The sequence below is a fragment of the Panthera pardus genome, unplaced genomic scaffold (genome assembly GCF_024362965.1).
Source record: "Panthera pardus isolate Hobbes unplaced genomic scaffold, ASM2436296v1 HiC_scaffold_10, whole genome shotgun sequence".
NCBI lineage: Eukaryota > Metazoa > Chordata > Mammalia > Carnivora > Felidae > Panthera > Panthera pardus.
Window position 1 is genome coordinate 36,168,966 of NW_026526655.1, and position 17,116 is coordinate 36,186,081.

Sequence of the window (17,116 nt, forward strand, 5' to 3'; positions counted from 1 at the left end):
TTTTTTTTTTTCCCCTGGGAGGAAAATCACTTTGGGCTTGGATGACACTTCTCAAAGATTGTTAAAAGCAGAATAACATTCCTCCTATGGCTGGATGATACCATTTGGATAACATTAAGGATGAAAATAAGATCTTCATGGATTTATATGTTGTGGCTTAAGTGATCTCTTTAGGTTTTTAAATATTAAATTTAATATTTTCTCTTGGAAATTATATAAATTACAAAGGGGATGTCTTAGACTCATAAAGTGAAAAAATAATATATGAGTTTTCTCTGTTCTCTTTTTCTCATTTAAGTGATTGCTGTAAATTGTGGAGGTACATATATACCTAAAATATCTTGTCTGGGAAGTATTCCATCAGTGGGGACCTGAGTTTCCCCAGTCTGTATGCTGGGTTTTATTAACTTCATCTCAGTCACAATAATAATATCCTATGTATTGCAATCCAGACATCTCAGTGTACCCTTAGGGAACTGCAGAATACACACTATGCTTTTGACTTTCTTGCTCTCTCCTTGTGTTCTTTTCTTTTTCTTTCCCCAGTGTTAGTCCTTTCCAGGGCTTGGTTGCTGTTACCTCTCGGTGGATGCATTTATTGGGTACAAGAATGAGAGTGGCTTTTAGTCTAGGTGATGGCTGCTTGTCTTTTGAAGCTTGGCTTTGTGAAATCTGCATTCACTTCACAGTGATGATTTTTACACATTAGACATCCATACATGTTTTGCTGTTTGATCCCTAAACATAGTAGGATTTCCTTTTGTAAGGAGAAGGCCTTTTATTTTTTACTATAAAAACTTCACCTTTTCAGGTTTTTATTTGATAAAAATCTCTCCACTCTAGTATGATTTCCTTTGGGGTTTTGCACCAGTGTTTGATCTCAATTTTTAATAATTTTGGTGAGTTAAACTCCCCAAAGAAAACATGCTTGTGCTATGAAATATTCCCACTAGAAATCTGGGTAGTCTTGTCTTATTGAGAGCTGAGTGCTTGATTCCTTTATTAATTTCTTGCTAGTGAACCTCAGTACAGTTAACCTTTCCTTAACACTACACTGGAGAAATCAATCAAAGATTTTTTATTTTAATTGTTAAATTAGATAGAACAACATTTAGGCAAAGCTCAAAACCTGAGATGAGGAAGCAATGGTTACTATGAAGGCAATTTTTATTGATTCTTTTTCTGACTTTTGGGACTCTGAGTTGCAAATAGCTTTCCCAGAAAGGATAATGAGAGGGGAATAGCAAATACATCTCCTCTTAAATACTATCTGAAATATTATCTTCTCAGAAACTTCTAGAATAAAATTTTATACAACGAAGGACAGAAATCTTAATGAGTTATAGTATAGTCGTTTTAACATGGCATCGAGTCTTGAGACTTAATACATGCATTTATAACCCACTGTGAAAAGAACTTTAAAAATTTAGCTTTGAACTACAGGATACTTAAACAATGTTTAACATTCAAACAGTGTTTGAACTCTTCCGTGATAATCAAACTTACAGATTCTACTTTTTTCTTAAAAGAAAAAAAAAATTTTTTTTTCTTAATTCACGATCACCGAACATTTTGTGGCTCTGATTTAGAAAAGATATTGCAGTCCTTCCATGCAGAACATGTAGGATGGCAGGTAAGACCCCCAGGGTCCCAGGATACGTACAGTCACAGAGCACAGTGCTGCTAGCCACTTGAGTCTTCACCAATGGACTGTGATGCCTTCCTAGTGATAAACTAACAATGTCTGTCCACAGTGGTTGCACACAGCCCTGAGGTCTGGTGCACTTCCCCCTTGAGAACATGGAGCAAGCTCCTAAGGCTACTTGTGTGGATTGTTTCTTAGAAAGCTTTTCTTGCACGCCGATGCTCACTGCGGTGCAGTGAGCTACAGTGATGTGATAGACTCAGCTGGGAAGTCACAGGAAAAAGCCAGAACTGACATTGCCTGTTAATGGTGGTTATTAACCTCTAGCTAGAATTAGCGTTTTTGTTGAACTGAACTAACATTTATTTTGGACTTGCTGTAAGACAGGCTCAGGGGTGGAGTGGGGAGTGAGGGAGTGAAGAAGACTTATCTAAATGCAGCCCATGTTGGAGAACGTAAAGGCAGGCCTCTCATTCACTCTAACTGGACATTCCCGACATCAGGGAATTTAGTTCCTTGGGTCAGGCTTGCTATGGCCCAGTTCCCAGGTGTAGCTCAGGCTTTTTTGTTTAGATAAGTAGCCACACTGTGCCTCTGTGTGCCTGTGAAATCCTGTTTTGCAAACTGCCTGGCCAACCTGATCCTGCTACCACATTTCTATAAATGAAGAGTATTGAGAGATGTGGGGTTTCTCCTGCAGACTTCAGGTCTGACTTCAGGTTGAGTTTCCATCTCTCAGTCTGGGGACAGGCTTGGGAGACCAGAACCCGGCTCTTTCCCCTACCGCTTGAAGCTTAGCTTGAGCATTTGGGGTGGTAAGGAAGAGAGGACTAGAGTTCACGAGGCTTCCCCACCCCTGGCCTATTTTTGTTCTTATCTTCCAGAGTTAAGATCTGCCTCAGGGGCTGCAAGGTAGTGTCTGGTGTTACTAGACGGGATTCTGAGAATACAGTATTTCTTGATAGTCTTACCTCCTCACCCTACTTCCCCAAGGGGAGAGAGGCATCAAGGAGCTCTATGGTTGAAACTTTTATTTGGAGGCTTAACCTTGAGTTACAAACACCTGGGTCATGGATGAACATGAAATCAAATTTCTGCATATATGGCTTCATTTGCCCATAGACTAATTATTAGGCAAATGTTGCCTTCTCCAGCATTGTAGGATTAACTGTGTTCCTCCACCTTTGAACCACACAGGTCACCCACCTCTGTCAGCTCTTGCTTCCTCTTTAGTGAGACTGAAGAAAGAAAACCAACAGCAATGGCAAATGAATTAATCCTTCCGAGAATCTTTGCTCACAAGCAAGGGTCAGAGAGGAACTTTGGAAAGTGAAGCAGTTTAGGGGAGCTCAGAGGATCTCCAGTCCATCTGTGGATGGCTCCCTTGCCCCCAAATATTTTTTCTTCCCCTCCCACCCCCACAATGCCAAGACTGGTGAAAACATGTTTTGTTTTGTTTTGTTTTTTTAATTGCATCACCTGAAATTCTTTCCATTAGAAGTTAATGTGGGATACAATGTGTTTCATTTTACAATGAAAATATATCTAAGGAGATTAAAGGACTGCTAAACCATTCAAATAGCAAAGTGTAGCATCTTTTTATCTATTAATCTCTTTGGAATTTTCGAGCTCAGCCCCTGGGGGATTGGGAGGCTGGAGTGGAGTGGTGGAATGTGGAGCCTCTGGTTACCACGGCTCAGGAGGTCGGGTGCCTGGGAGGGGACAGCAGGGACAGAGAAGAGGACGGTAAGAAAGACACACTTGATCCATCTTGAAATTTTGCGTGGGACCCCAAGAAGGAGGTGAGGGGCACCCTATTCTTCCTTTCTGTTTCCTGCCACAGTCTTGGTGCTCAGAGTTGTCTCTATTGTGTTAGAGTGGGAGGAAGTGTCTAGAAGTTAATACTGGGGGTTAACATTGAGGTTTCTTCTTGTGTGTGTGACTCGGTGTATGTGTGTGTGTGTCCATGTGTGTGATAGAAATAGAAAGGGAGAGACAAAAGGAAAGGGAAGGGAGAATGAGGTTGCAGAGAAAGTAAATTGTTTTGTTTTTCTAATACATTGGCACTAGGATAGTTGCCACCCCTCACTCCTTTCTCTCCCAGTCCTCCGGTAGAGCCTGTCCTTGCTTGGCTTACTTGGTAGAATTTGTTTCAGTGTTTCAGGGTTCTATGATTTATTGATTGCGGTGGTTGTTAAGTGTGGTGCTTTACTCCAGGTTCAGTTTTATACAAAGAACAGATACGCGAGGCTCTGCCCTAAAGCCTTTGTAATCTTCAATTAGCCCTAGGACCTTCTCAGGTGATAGAACCAGATACACTGCCAGCTTCAGGGAAGGGAGTGGGCCCCATGGCCGCCTTCCTTCTGGAAACAGATAGTTTCAGGAGCCCCTGGAAGGAGAGAAGAAAAGTTGGCCTCCTATCATCTCAGACTGGCTGCTGCTATTCAGGAGGCAGGTCCAAGAATGAGGGTGGACCCAAGAGACAAAGGGCTTGGGGTAGAGGCTGGAGCCCACTCTCACCTACACTAGAGTATGGCTCATTATTTGAGCCTTTCTTTGTCTATGAGTGACTAAAGGGTAGGAACTGCGTTTGATTCCTCCTGTCTGCCTAGCACAGTACCTCATGTCAAAAGGTGAATTTACTTTTAAGCAATGCATGTCACCCATGGGACATCACAAGTGGTGCAGGGGCCAGGCCAAGCGTTTAGATCTCTGAGGGTGTGGGTTTCCAATGTACTTTTCCACCCCCAAGAAAGCAGTGTGCTTGAGATGTAGAGTTGGCTAATCTGAACTGTTCTACTTGTGCCTCGCTGTTTCTTTGAGCATGTTACTTATTTTCCCATAGTTTGTGTCTTCATTTATTGGATGAGAATAATAATACCTCCTCTCAGGGTAAAGGCCCGGAGAAAGATAAAGGTACCTGTGTATGTTAGAGTGTGTATGTGATGAGTTAGGAGGTGCTGTGCAAGGGAGAGGTTTGTTTGGTGTGACTTTGGTGGAAAACAATGGAATCCTATCCTCTAGACCCCGACCACTGGATCTTCTTTCATCTTTCCTTGTTGAGGTTAGACATCCAGGGCATCAAAGAATACTTGTGCCTCCGGTCACTTTCACACCAGTGTTGTGGCATTTCCTGAAAACTGCAATTGCTCTTTAAAATGAAGGGAAGGGTGGGGCATCTGGGTGGCTCAGTCAGTTGAGCGTCCGACTTCGGCTTAGGTCAAGATCTCACAGTACCTGAGTTCAAGCCCCGCGTCAGGCTCTGTGCTGACAGCTCAGAACCTGGAGCCTGCTTCCGATTCGGTGTCTCCCTCTGTCTCTGCCCCTCCCCTGCTCATGCTCTGTCTCCAAAATAAATAAATTTTTTAAAAAAATTAAAAAAAATTAAAAAATAAATAAATAAAATCAAGGGAAGGGGGGGAAGCCCTTCCCTTAATAAAACATTTGGATTAATGTGGTTAGGAATAAAACAATGGCTTACACTTTGTTCGATGATGCAGAGAAGATACCACATTAGATTTGGGAGTTTAACCAATAGTACATCTGTCCTCAAGTCTCCTAAGATCTGGAACACAGAGGGAAGATAACTGAGGGGCATCCAAGAAATGCTCAAGACAATTGCACAATTGTCTTAGTTATCAGTTTGTGATGACTTTATCCTGTGTCAGAAAAACCATTGTATATGTTGGTGTCAACAGATTGCTTCGAGCAGCTCTCCTAGAGATATAGTATGAGCCACATGTATAATTTAAAATTTTCTAGGAGCTTTGTGTAAAAGAAGTTAGACATAGGCAAAATAAATTTTGATAATTTATTTAACTTAGTGCATCCAAAAAATTTCTCTGTGCGATTGTTAAAAATGATTCATGATGTCTTTGTATTTTATTTGTTTTTTGGTATTAAATCATTGAAATTGAGTGTGTATCTTGTACTTACAAGCATATGTCAATTTCAGGTGTTTAGCTGCCACATATAACTAGTAGCTTCCATACTGGACAAGCAGTTTTGGAGTATAAAGTATGTGTTTTTAACACATTCACCCTTTTACCATGGGGCACGTTGAACATCTTTAGTAATTCAATGATTATGAGTATCATTTTTATTCTGAAGAAATGCTTTTTAGTAAGTATCATGAGCATTGATTATGGACCCTGAAAAAAATTACTGGTTTCTTGTTTTCCTCTGTATTAATATTAGTGAATGGTATTAATACTGATTTTGAAAAAAGAGAAACAAATAGGTTTCGTTGTTTGGGGGTAGCCAGACAACTTAACTATTTCACATTGTTTAATCCTGACAACAACTCTGTGATGTAGATATTATTTGCATCTTAACTGGGAGGAATTTGAGCTTCAGGAAGGTCAAATAAATTACCTGAGGTCACTACAATAGGTAAAGAATAACGGTGCCAGGATTTGATCCAAGAGCTGCCTGCCTCCGGACACGGTGTTAGTCACCAGCACATGTGACCATCTCCCGTGCGTCTCTATTCCCATGGCTGTCGTGGTGAAGATTAGATTACCTTTATAATCACACACGCTTCTTCAGAAATAATGTCACGATGGAAGTGACAAATTGGGCATTGGAACTAATGACAATTGGGAAATGCGTTTTTCTAGTGGAAGGAGTCCCATGCTTATTTTGCCTCCGTGACAACAGAATTCACCATTCATCCCAATTGTCAGAACAACTCTTAATTTTTAGCAAAAGGCTGGGACCCTGTGCCTGTCCTTTAGATGAAACTACCTGCTTCACCTGCCACAATTGTAAAAGGCTTAGAGAGGCTTATAATCAAAAGGTTCAAAGTTCCCTACTTGATCATCTGGAAATGGGTCTGTGCTACAATAAAAGAAAAATAATGCCATAAGTTCCAGATACAGGGCCAGAGTAAGAGTTTCTTTTTTCTTCTTGATCATTTCTAAATTTTGTTGTGAATGCATTTTCGTTTCATGTTGTTAATTCTTTTATTGAAACTTACCTTTTAATTCTTCCCTCCTATTCTTAATTTATTTTTTGAATTGCTTATCAAATAGTGTCCCTATCTTTTTATCCATTGTTACTTTTCCCCTTTTTCTTTCTTTCTTTCTTTCTTTCTTTCTTTCTTTCTTTCTTTCTTTCTTTCTTCTCTCTTTTTGCCTGGAGTAAGTGGCATTGGCAGGGGGAAAAATGGAATATATATATATATATATATATATATATATATATATTCTTTTATCGTTTTCTTTTCCAGGGATTTGCTGTTTTTAAGTTTTTAAAACCTATGCCTTAATTTTCTTCTTCTTCCCACTTGACCCCAAGTGTACTATTTTACTATTTTTTATTTCTCTTGTCATTGTCATTAGTAACCACACCTATGTTTCCTCTTCTTTTGTAAAAATTGCATTTCATTGTAAACATTTCATAATTGCTTAGATCTATGAAATTCAAGTAAAAATGTACATTTTTCTAGGGGTTAAATATAACCTCTTTATTTTTTAGTGTCTCATATATATGTGCTTTCAGAGTAAATTCTTACACCTTACAGGCTTACAGAGTAAAATATTGTTTTGTTTTATAAATGACCTCCAAGTCCTTTTTTCTTTCTTTCTTTCTTTCTTTCTTTCTTTCTTTCTTTCTTTCTTTCTTTCTTCCTTCCTTCCTTCCTTCCTTCCTTCCTTCCTTCCTTCCTTCCTTCCTTCCTTCCTTTCTTTCTTTCTTTCTTTCTTTCTTTCTTTCTTTCTTTCTTTCTTTCAAAGTAGGTGATGCCTGTGATGGATGGGTGCTTGCCTTTTGACTGTAAAGAGTTATTGCTATCATGTCAGATAACAATTGCTTTCTTTAATCACAGAACTAAAATGTGTAGGAAATATTTTGGTAACTGACACTTTCAAAACGTAAGTTCCTAAGTGGTAGAGACCCCTGTGCTCTAATGTCATATTTTGTATCTCACTCGTTGAACTGTTAATATTATTTCTAAAAATTGATAGGGTCTTGAGTCTTTTGCAGTTGACCATAGACTTGAGGAAGATTTATGGTTCCTAAGTACTGGATACATGATAGGTTATGGAGCAACTGGGTTCACTTAAAGGCCTTATCTGTGACTCCCAGATGTGTGACACTCAGATGTTGACATTAGGAACTGCACATGGATTTTCAGCACTGAAACTTATGTACACATAGGTATTAGTGGTGAAGTATAGCTTGTGGCACCACTGACTACATGGCCCTATGTGTGCATATGCTTAAATCATTAAAAATAGAAATCAACCTGCTTCCTTGGACAAAGATCATATACCAGTCTGTAAGAGTTACAAGGTCTAAATGGGGGCCATTCCCTGCTGGTGAGGACTCTGATGAATAGGTCCTATAAAATGCCATTATGCTTGCTTAGGAAGATTTTAGGGCAGGAGCCACGTCAGACTTGTTCTTACTTGTATCCCTGAAGCCACAGGGGATGCCTGGCACACAATAGGTGTCCAGGGAATAAAAATTGGATAAACGAATGAGCACAAAGATAATTTGAAGGAAATTTAATTTATATTATTCATTTCATGTGTTACATATATTTAGGAATAAATTGGGCATAAATGAACATTTGATATGCCATTACTGGTCACAGCTTTAAAAAATATTTTATAAGGCACCATGTGGCCAGGCTAAATTCCCTTGTTCGTCCAAACAATCAGTTCGCTCCATCCTTGTTTCCTATTTTCCATAAATCTATACCATGGATACTGTATTTGCTACAAACAGTAATGCTACCTTACTGTTCTTAAGGGCAAACACAGAGGCTGTAGTTGTCCAGGGGATAGTTTGGTGTGACTTGTTAGCCTGTTGTGCTGGCTTAATAATAATTACCATGATCCTTAGTGATAACAGTTCTTAATGAGTGTTATTATTGTTAATAATGATTATATTTAATAATTACACCCTATACTTATTATCTTTAATAATAATAATTAGCACATGGGAACCAGTGGCACCATTGTATTATCTTTAGAACAAAAATCTACATCTGTGAGCTGGTAGTTTGCAGTGTCTGCTCCCACCCTCTGCTTTCCAGATCAGAGTGAGTCGGGAGGCTTCTAGGGTCTAGGCAACGGGAGGGGCTTCTAGAAGAGCTGTGCAGTCCTGGTGTCACAGGCGGGACTCCCATACCTCATTTACCCAGAAGTCTTATTTTTATTGTAAAGTGCCTTCAGCAATGACCAGCTCGTTGTCCACCACCCCATCTCTCAGCCTGCCCACCTATTCTTCATAACTTTTGTGTTTTTTTTGCACAAAGAGAGAAGACCCAGAACAGATCTTCTTCTATAAAGTACTAACTTGTGTGAATTACGTGGGGCAGAGTCCATGTTTATTACTTGTATGTTGGTAAAACTTTGATCTTCTTATGCCTTGGCTATGTTTAGATTTAAATGCCTGTATGACTTTTTTAAAAATAAAAAACAGTTTATAAAAAAATCTTTGGCGAATTAAACATTTTTTAGCTTTTCACACTTTGATACAAAGCAGAGAAATATTTCAGTGACAACAGATTTCAACAGATTTTCAACTAGACTAATTTGCTTTATTCTTTAGGGTAGTTTACTTCTTTTCCCTGAAAACACAAGAAGAGATAGTTCCCTTTATAGTGGTAACTGGTGTTAATATATAAAATAATAACTTAAAGAAAGACAGAGTTTTACATGTGGATGCATATTTTGATACAAGTTAAATGTCAGTTAAGATTTTCAGGAGCAGGGTATTTTCAGGCTAATTGATGCCCTATTTACCAAGATGTAGAAAAATAAAAGCTATAAAAGGGACTTTTAAAAAGTTCCTATTGACGGGCACCTGGGTGGCTCAGTGGTTGAGCATCTGACTCCTGATTTCGGCTCAGGTTATGATCTCACAGTTCATGGGTTTGAGCCCCACGTGGGGTCTGTGCTGACAGTGCAGAGCCTGCTTGGGATTCTCTCTGCCTCTGCCCCTCCCTCGCTTGCATGCTCTCTCTATCTCTCAAAAATAAATAAATAAATAAACTTAAAAAAAAAAGTTCCCATTGACTTTCTTGTACATATTCACATGATAGCTTAGACTGTGAAATCAAATATGCCTCTCTACTAGGTCTTTTATATTTACCGACAGAAGCAAATCTGATCTGGAAATACTAGTCCTGATTGACAGTTAATGGTGAAACCATAGACATGAAAGATGTAAGGGTCTAGAAGGTCACCTTGACCTCAGCTATATGCTGGCTGTGGAGTTAGGGTCTCAGTCAGGACACCTCATTGGTGCACTCCACTTTTTAATGACTGGAATCTGAGGGCTTCTGCCATCGCCCGAGGCAATTCTGCTGCAGTCTGAGAGTAATAAGGAAGGGGAAAAACATCCCCAGCTTTCCCATTAGACCCATCCAACTAAGAGGCTTGTTTAATCTAAACCATTGTCGATCACAGATGAGTAACTTTTATAACTGCCTCTTCCCTTCTCATCATGGTGACTGAGATTTGCTTTGTAATATTTGTGTTTTGCTCTTGAATTTTGTCTCTCCAGGTTTGATGATTCCTGTCTTTTGTGTGGTGGAGCAGTTGGATGGCTCTCTTGAATATGACAACAGAGAAGAACATGCAGAGTTTGTCCTGGTTCGAAAAGATGTGCTTTTTAGCCAGCTGGTGGAGACCGCGCTCCTGGCCCTGGGGTACTCCCACAGCTCCGCAGCTCAGGCACAAGGTATTAACGCATATCCCCTTCCTCCTCCCCACGCCTCATTGTGTCAGGATTTGAGGAAGAATGTGTTTCCTGAAATAATTCTCCAAACATGGGTTGGAGGAGAATGGTCAGATTTAACATCTTTTCCAAACAGTGAATAGCAGAATGTTTCTTGCCGAGTTTTGTTTTCTGGTTGCTTTGGGAAATATTTGACCGGCACCTTTAGAGCCACCAAAATAAACTTGCATTTTAAAGTGATCATCATAGGGGTTTTTTTGGCATTGAAAGCTCTGTTACTTTCTCTAAGTCCCGAAACTGGTGTTCTCAGAGCGTTGAGATGTTTGGTCCTAACTAACTTCTCCAAACTTTAATACGTGATTTATAAGCTTTCAGTTTTCTAAATTTATTTATTGCTTTGCGCCTATAGCTTCTGCACTTTACAATTAGCTTTTAATTAAGTAGAAAAAAATGGGTACATTTTATCATACTTTTGTTATCTTTGAAAACTGCTCTGTAGTTTTAGTGTAGTACATTCAGTAAAAAACAAAAAAACAAAACAAAACAAAAAAACTCCCCTCAGTGTCTTTGTGATCAATTCACTGTATCTATGTAATTAAGTATTAAAATTGCATCATCATTTCTGCACGTATCATAGAGCACTGGGGAGCACATTGTGAGTTTCTGTTGCTTCACTCTGCAGCATAGCCCGTTGTTCTTTCACGGCAGAGAACTACAAAAAAAAAAAAAAATAATAACAAAAACATCCCCCAAACCTGGGAAAATGGAAGAAAACTTTTTGACCCAGTGGAATGATTATTATTGTATTTCAGCTCAAATGACTGAATCCTATAGTTTATGATAATCCTTATAACCGAAGGAAAGCAATAGGTTACCTCCAGGTCTTGCTTTGCATATTCATTTTCTATATTACTATTCTTACTTAACATTTGTGTATATGTGCCACAGATTTTTGCAACTTTTTTTTTTTATGAGCCCCTTGTCAAAGCCTCCATTTATTCAGATAAGGAAACTATGAGAGATTAAACAGTACATACAAAGTTTACAGGTAAGGCAACCGAGGACATGGGATTTAGTATCCAAGCTCTTGACCGATTCTGTAAGCAGATCATCACTGTTTGAAAAATGTTTCAGTCTTTAAATTAGATTGTAATTCTACCAGGAAAGCAGCCCATCTGAAACCAGGGGTCAAGAATGTTTTCCCAGGGCAGGTGGTACCCCATGGATTATTGGAAGTCTAAGTGTGGTCTGAATCTGTGTGATTGGCCTGTCGGGTGCAGTGATAACAGCTGAATTGTCCAGCGCACTGCTTTCAGAGCAGTGTGATAAAGGATGATTCATTTCCTTTTTTTCTTGTGTAAGGGATTCAAGATTTAATCCCGAGCAAATTCCATACCGGGCACCCCTGCTTTTATTTTATGCTATTTGCCTGAATGAAATAAAGGAATCCCCCCATCGCCCCCCACCCCCCTCCGAAACTTTTCATGCCATTTTAAGGATATTTTTTTCTGAATGTAAAGGTCACTGTATCCCACTGCTTGCATCCTGGTGTGCCAGCTTCCTGTTTGACAGGGCTATCCATCTCCGTTAGCACGGCTGCTCAACGCGCCGTGAGCTCACATGTGGAGCACAGAGCACTAAGTGGCCAAGATTTGATTCTTGGCACATGCTCAGGGAAGGGACTCTAAGGAAATTTGCACTAGGGAGCCACACTGTTCCATTCAGTGATGTGGACTGAGAGTTCTGCCCACCAAGGTGAGATAGATACACTAGCAAGGGATATGGCCTACAGTGGAGGATTAAACAGGAGAGAAGTCAAAAGCAGATATTTGTTTCCCCAAAGTTTTTGAAAACCAGGACTAAAAAATACTGAATATTATACATTTAAAAAGTTGACTCAACATTCTGAAGGTGCTCTAGATCATAGATAATACTTTATTTTGTAGGTAAACAAAGGTTTTAGCACCAGGTCTTGTACTATAATTTCAGAGGGGGGAAAAATGCTGTTTGTTTAGTTTTAAATTAGGCTGCTGATCTCTGTTTTGGGTAAATGGAAGAACTTGGCAATTGTTTATTTTGAAATGACTGCATTAGATCTCTGTTGTCATTTTTAGATCATCAAACGTATGCGGTTTGTTGCATGTTTATTATAGACCAAACAGAATGCAGCACGAGACTGGTCATTTGTGTGCTGGGCAAACAGCAGAGCAACAGAAAGCTAGAAAAGGAGGTAGAACAAAATATAACCATATATTCGAAATCTGACTTTCTATGCATCTAGTTTTCTGTTTTGTTTTGGTCTTGTTTGTGTGTTTGTTCATTGTTTAGATAATTTCTCCAAGATAGGGATGTCATTGGATGACCTAGCAAATCCATCTGCAGTGGAGAAACTGAACGTTTCTGAACCTCTTCTTCCTGTGTTAGAAAAGTTGGGCAGAACTAAACTGTAAGGAGAGTGGGTTGCTTGAGCCTATTTTAAAAATTGAGGTTCTTGAAACATGATTTTTTATTGTGACGTGACCAGAAAAGAGTTTCAATAATTGAATTAGATAGTACTCAGATTGCCTTGAAAAGAGAAAATATATTAGCAATGTCATTATTTTGGAGTGATACCTTATCCTAATGACAAGGTAATGAACCCATGGTCTTGTGAGCATGGGATAGTTAATTTTTTTTTTTTTGAGAAGGCATTACCTCCAAGTGAGCTGAAGAGGCTTTATTAAGAAAGATATTTGCTTCTAAAGGATGACAGAAATTCCACTAAAATGCAATTCAAGGATTTCCACCACCACCACCACATCCTCCAGGCATTATTTGAAGCCACATATTGGGACTTGAGAAATTAAGGGCAAAAAATACTGTTATAAATGACGGGCACAGTGTTTCTAACTGAGCCCAACCGTTTATTTCCCAGGACACATACCATTAGCTCTCTGTGATTCTCAAGGATGAGAGATGCAGGACACATCTGACCTGCTATTTTGCATATGCAAAAAGCCAAAAGATGGCAGGTGTTTTGCTTTTCCTACAGTAGGTAGCCTAAGATCTAATGAACAGCAGGCACAGTTTATGGTGGATCATGAGTCCATATCTCTGAATCTAAAGTCTTCTAGTTTTGGAAGAAGAGTGTTAACTTAGGAACTGTTCCCTCAAATTATACTCATTCCCTTTCTTCTTTCTTCTTTCCTTTTCATTCTTTCAGTTCTGCCCCATAACGCTTTTGGTAATAGCTAGGGATCTCTCCATGTCATTGAGTGTTCTTTATCATACTGATCAAGTAGCTATTCATAGTTGATAATGTGGATGGCAGATTTGGGGAAGTGGCAGTGATGGTGACTTGATTCCTCTCTGTGCACATTTGACTAAATTTGTAAGTGATCATCTTCTCTCTTTTCTGTGTCCTGTAAGTTTTAAAGTAACTTTTAGAATTTTATTTATATATATTTTTATTGAGGCATAATTGACATAAATATATTAGTTTCGGGTATATAACGTAATGATTTGATATTTGTGTATATTGTGAAATACCCTAGGAAGTCTAGTTAGCATCCATTGCCACATGTAGTTACAGAATTTTTTTTCCTTATCATGAGAACTTTTTAAGATTTATTCTTTTGGCAACTTTGAAATATGCAATATGGTATTATTAACTATAGTCACCGTACTGTACATTATATCCCTGTGACTTACTTGTTTTATAACTAGAAGCTTGTACCTTTTGACTTCCTTCACCCATTTTGCCCACCCCCACCTCTGGCAACCATCAATCTGTTCTCTGTATCTATAAGCTTGGTTTTTGAAACTAAAAAAAAAATTTTAAGATTGTACTTATAAATGAGATCATATGGTATTTTTCTTTCTCTGTTTGACTTCTTTCTCTTAGCATGATGCCCTCAAGTTCCATCCGTGCTGTCACAAATGACAAGATTTCTTTCTTTTTTATGGCTCAGTGATTTTGTGTGTGTGTGTGTGTGTGTGTGTGTGTGTGTGTGTATACACCACATTTCCTTTAGCCATTCATCCATTGATGGACATATAGATTATTTCCAAGTCTTGGCTATTATAAATAATGCTGCAGTGAACATGGCCGTTCATGTATCTTTTCAAGTTAGTGTTTTCTTTTCTTTGGATGAATACCCAGAAGTGAGTGCAATTGCTGGATCACATGGTAGTTCTATTTTTAATTTTTTGAGAAACCTCTGTATTTTCCATAGTGGCTGCACCAATTTACATTCTCACCAACAGTGCACGAGTATTACCTTTTCTCTATATCCTTGCCAACACTTGTTATTTCTTGTTTTTTAGATAATATCCATCCTAACAGGTGTCAGGTGATATCTCATTGTGGTTTTGCATTTCCCTGATAAGTAGTGGTGTTGAGTGTCTTTTCATGTACCCCTTGCCAACTATATGTCTCCCTTGGAAAAATGTTCAGATCCACTGCCCATTTTTTAATCATATTGTTTGTTTTTTTGCTATTAAATCTTATGAGTTCTTTATATATTTTGGATATTAGCCCCTTATCAGATATATAACTTGCAAATATGTTTTCTCATTCACTGGGTTGCCTTTTCATTTTGTTAATGGTTTCCGTTGCTGTGTAGAAACTCTTTAGTTTGATGTAGTCCTGCTTGTTTATTTTTGCTTTTGTTGCCTTTGCTTTTGGTGTCAAATCCAAAAAATCATTTCTAAGACCTATGTCAGGGAGCTTACTGTTTGTGTTTTCTTCTAAGAGTTTTATGGTTTTAAGTTTTACATTCAAGTCTTTAATCCGTTTTGAGTTAATTTTTGTGGTGGTGTAAATTAGTGGTCCAGTTTCATACTTTAGCATGTGGCCGTCCAGTTTTCCCAACATATACATTGAAGAGACTGTGCTTTTTCCAATGTATATTCTTGGCTTTTCTATTGTATATTAACCATCTATGCGTGGGTTTATTTCTAGTCTCTCTATTCTGTTCCATTGATCTATATGTCTGTTTTTAAAATTTTTTTTTAAAGTTTATTTATTTTGAGAGAGAGAGAGAAAGAGAGAGGGAGGGGCAGAGAGAGAGAATCCCAAGCAGACTCCTCGCGGTCAGTGCGCAGAGCCCGATGCGGGACTTGAAACCACAAACCCGTGAAATTGTAACCTGAGCTGAAATCAAGAGGTGGATGCTTAGCCAACTGAGCCGCCCAGGCACCCCTACATGTTTGTTTTAATGCTGATACCATATTGTTTACTATAGCTTTGTACTGTAGTTTGAGATAAGGAGTGTGTTATTTCCAGCTTTGTTTTTGTTTTTTTAAGATTGTAAAATTTGTTTTTGACCAGAAAATTTTATTCAAAAATAAACAGGCAATGGGGCTCCTGGGAGGCTCAGTTGGTTAAGTGTCTGACTTTGGCTCAGGTCATGATCTTATGGTTCATGAGTTTGATCCCCGCATTGGGCTCTTTGCTGATAGCTCAGAGCCTGGATCCTGCTTTCAGATTCTTTGTCACCCTCTCTTTCTCTCTGCTCCTCCCTGGCTCTCACTGTCTCTCTCTCAAAAGTAAATAAACATTAAAAAAAATTTTTTTTAATAATGAAAACAAACAGGCTGAGTGATAAATAAGCAAAAATTTTTTCTGACTGGCTATTTTTGGGGTCATTAGTATATAAAAATTATGGCTTCAAGAGAAGGTGTATTACCATTTTTTTCTTGCTTATGTTGGAATAATTAAATTTATGCAGTCATTTAAAATATTTTTAAAAAGCGACACAAAAATGGATTTAATACCATGTTATGTGAATCAAGCAGAGTGCCAAATACAGTCTCAATTATATAAAATTATTCATATATGCATAGAAAAAATACAAAGGAAATCTATTAAAATATCATAGTGTGAATAGTAGGATTAAAGTATGAAATTCTGGGGTGCCTGGGTGGCTCAGTCAGTTAAGTGTCCAACTTTGGCTCAGGTCATGATCTCACGGCTTGTGGGTTCAGGCCATGCATCAGGCTTTGTGCTGACAGCTCAGAGCTTGGAGCCTGCTTCGGATTCTGTGTCTCCCTCTCTTTCTCTGCACCCCACCCCCCTTGCTCTACTCTGTCTCTCTCAAGAATAAACATTAAAAAAATTTTTAAAAATAAAGTATGAAATTCTACTTTCTCCATGAATTCTGTCTCTCTCTTTTTAAAATGTTTATGCATTTATTTTGAAAGAGAGAGAGGGGCAAAGTGAGAGGGAGAGAGAGAATCCCAAGCAGGCTTTATGTTCAGCATGGAGCCTGATGCAGGGATCAATCTCACTACCGTGAGATCAAGACCTGAGCAGAAATTATGAGTCGGAGGCTTAACTCACCAGGCCACCTAGGCTCCCCTCCATGAATGCTTTTTTTTTTTTTTTTTAAGTTTTAAAAAAATATTTATTTATTTTTGGGAGACAGAGAGACAGAGTGCAAGCAGGGGAAGGGCAGAGAGAGAGAGGGACACACAGAATCTGAAACAGGCTCCAGGCTCCAAGCTGTCAGTACAGAGCCCAATGTGGGGCTTGAACCCACGAAGCGCGGGATCATGACCTGGGCCAAAGTCGAACACCTAACTGACTAAGCCACCCAAGTGCCCCATGAATGCTCTTAATAAGTGTGAATGTGTTAGTTCTACCTTATTACCCACTTTTGATAAGCAGTTCCCTTTGTCCCTAATGTGTCTGTAAGTATGAAAACTTGTGCATGATACAGATGTATTTCTGTTGTTTTTCAGTTTAAAATGAAAAAAAAAGAATAAGTCATGAATGAGTCCCTATGATGTATAAACAAA

The 17,116-nt window shown here is 38.7% G+C and overlaps 1 protein-coding gene across 3 annotated transcripts in view; it reads left to right on the forward strand.

The window, feature by feature from the left end:
* The window catches only part of SATB2 (SATB homeobox 2), a 194,063-nt gene that overhangs the window by 20,068 nt on the left and 156,879 nt on the right, over window positions 1-17,116 (forward strand). For all 3 annotated transcript variants that reach the window (XM_053906566.1, XM_053906560.1, XM_019428367.2), the window contains one exon: window positions 10,163-10,339. In XM_053906566.1, the coding sequence (XP_053762541.1) occupies window positions 10,163-10,339 (177 nt within the window). The remainder of the gene's footprint in view (window positions 1-10,162; window positions 10,340-17,116) is intronic.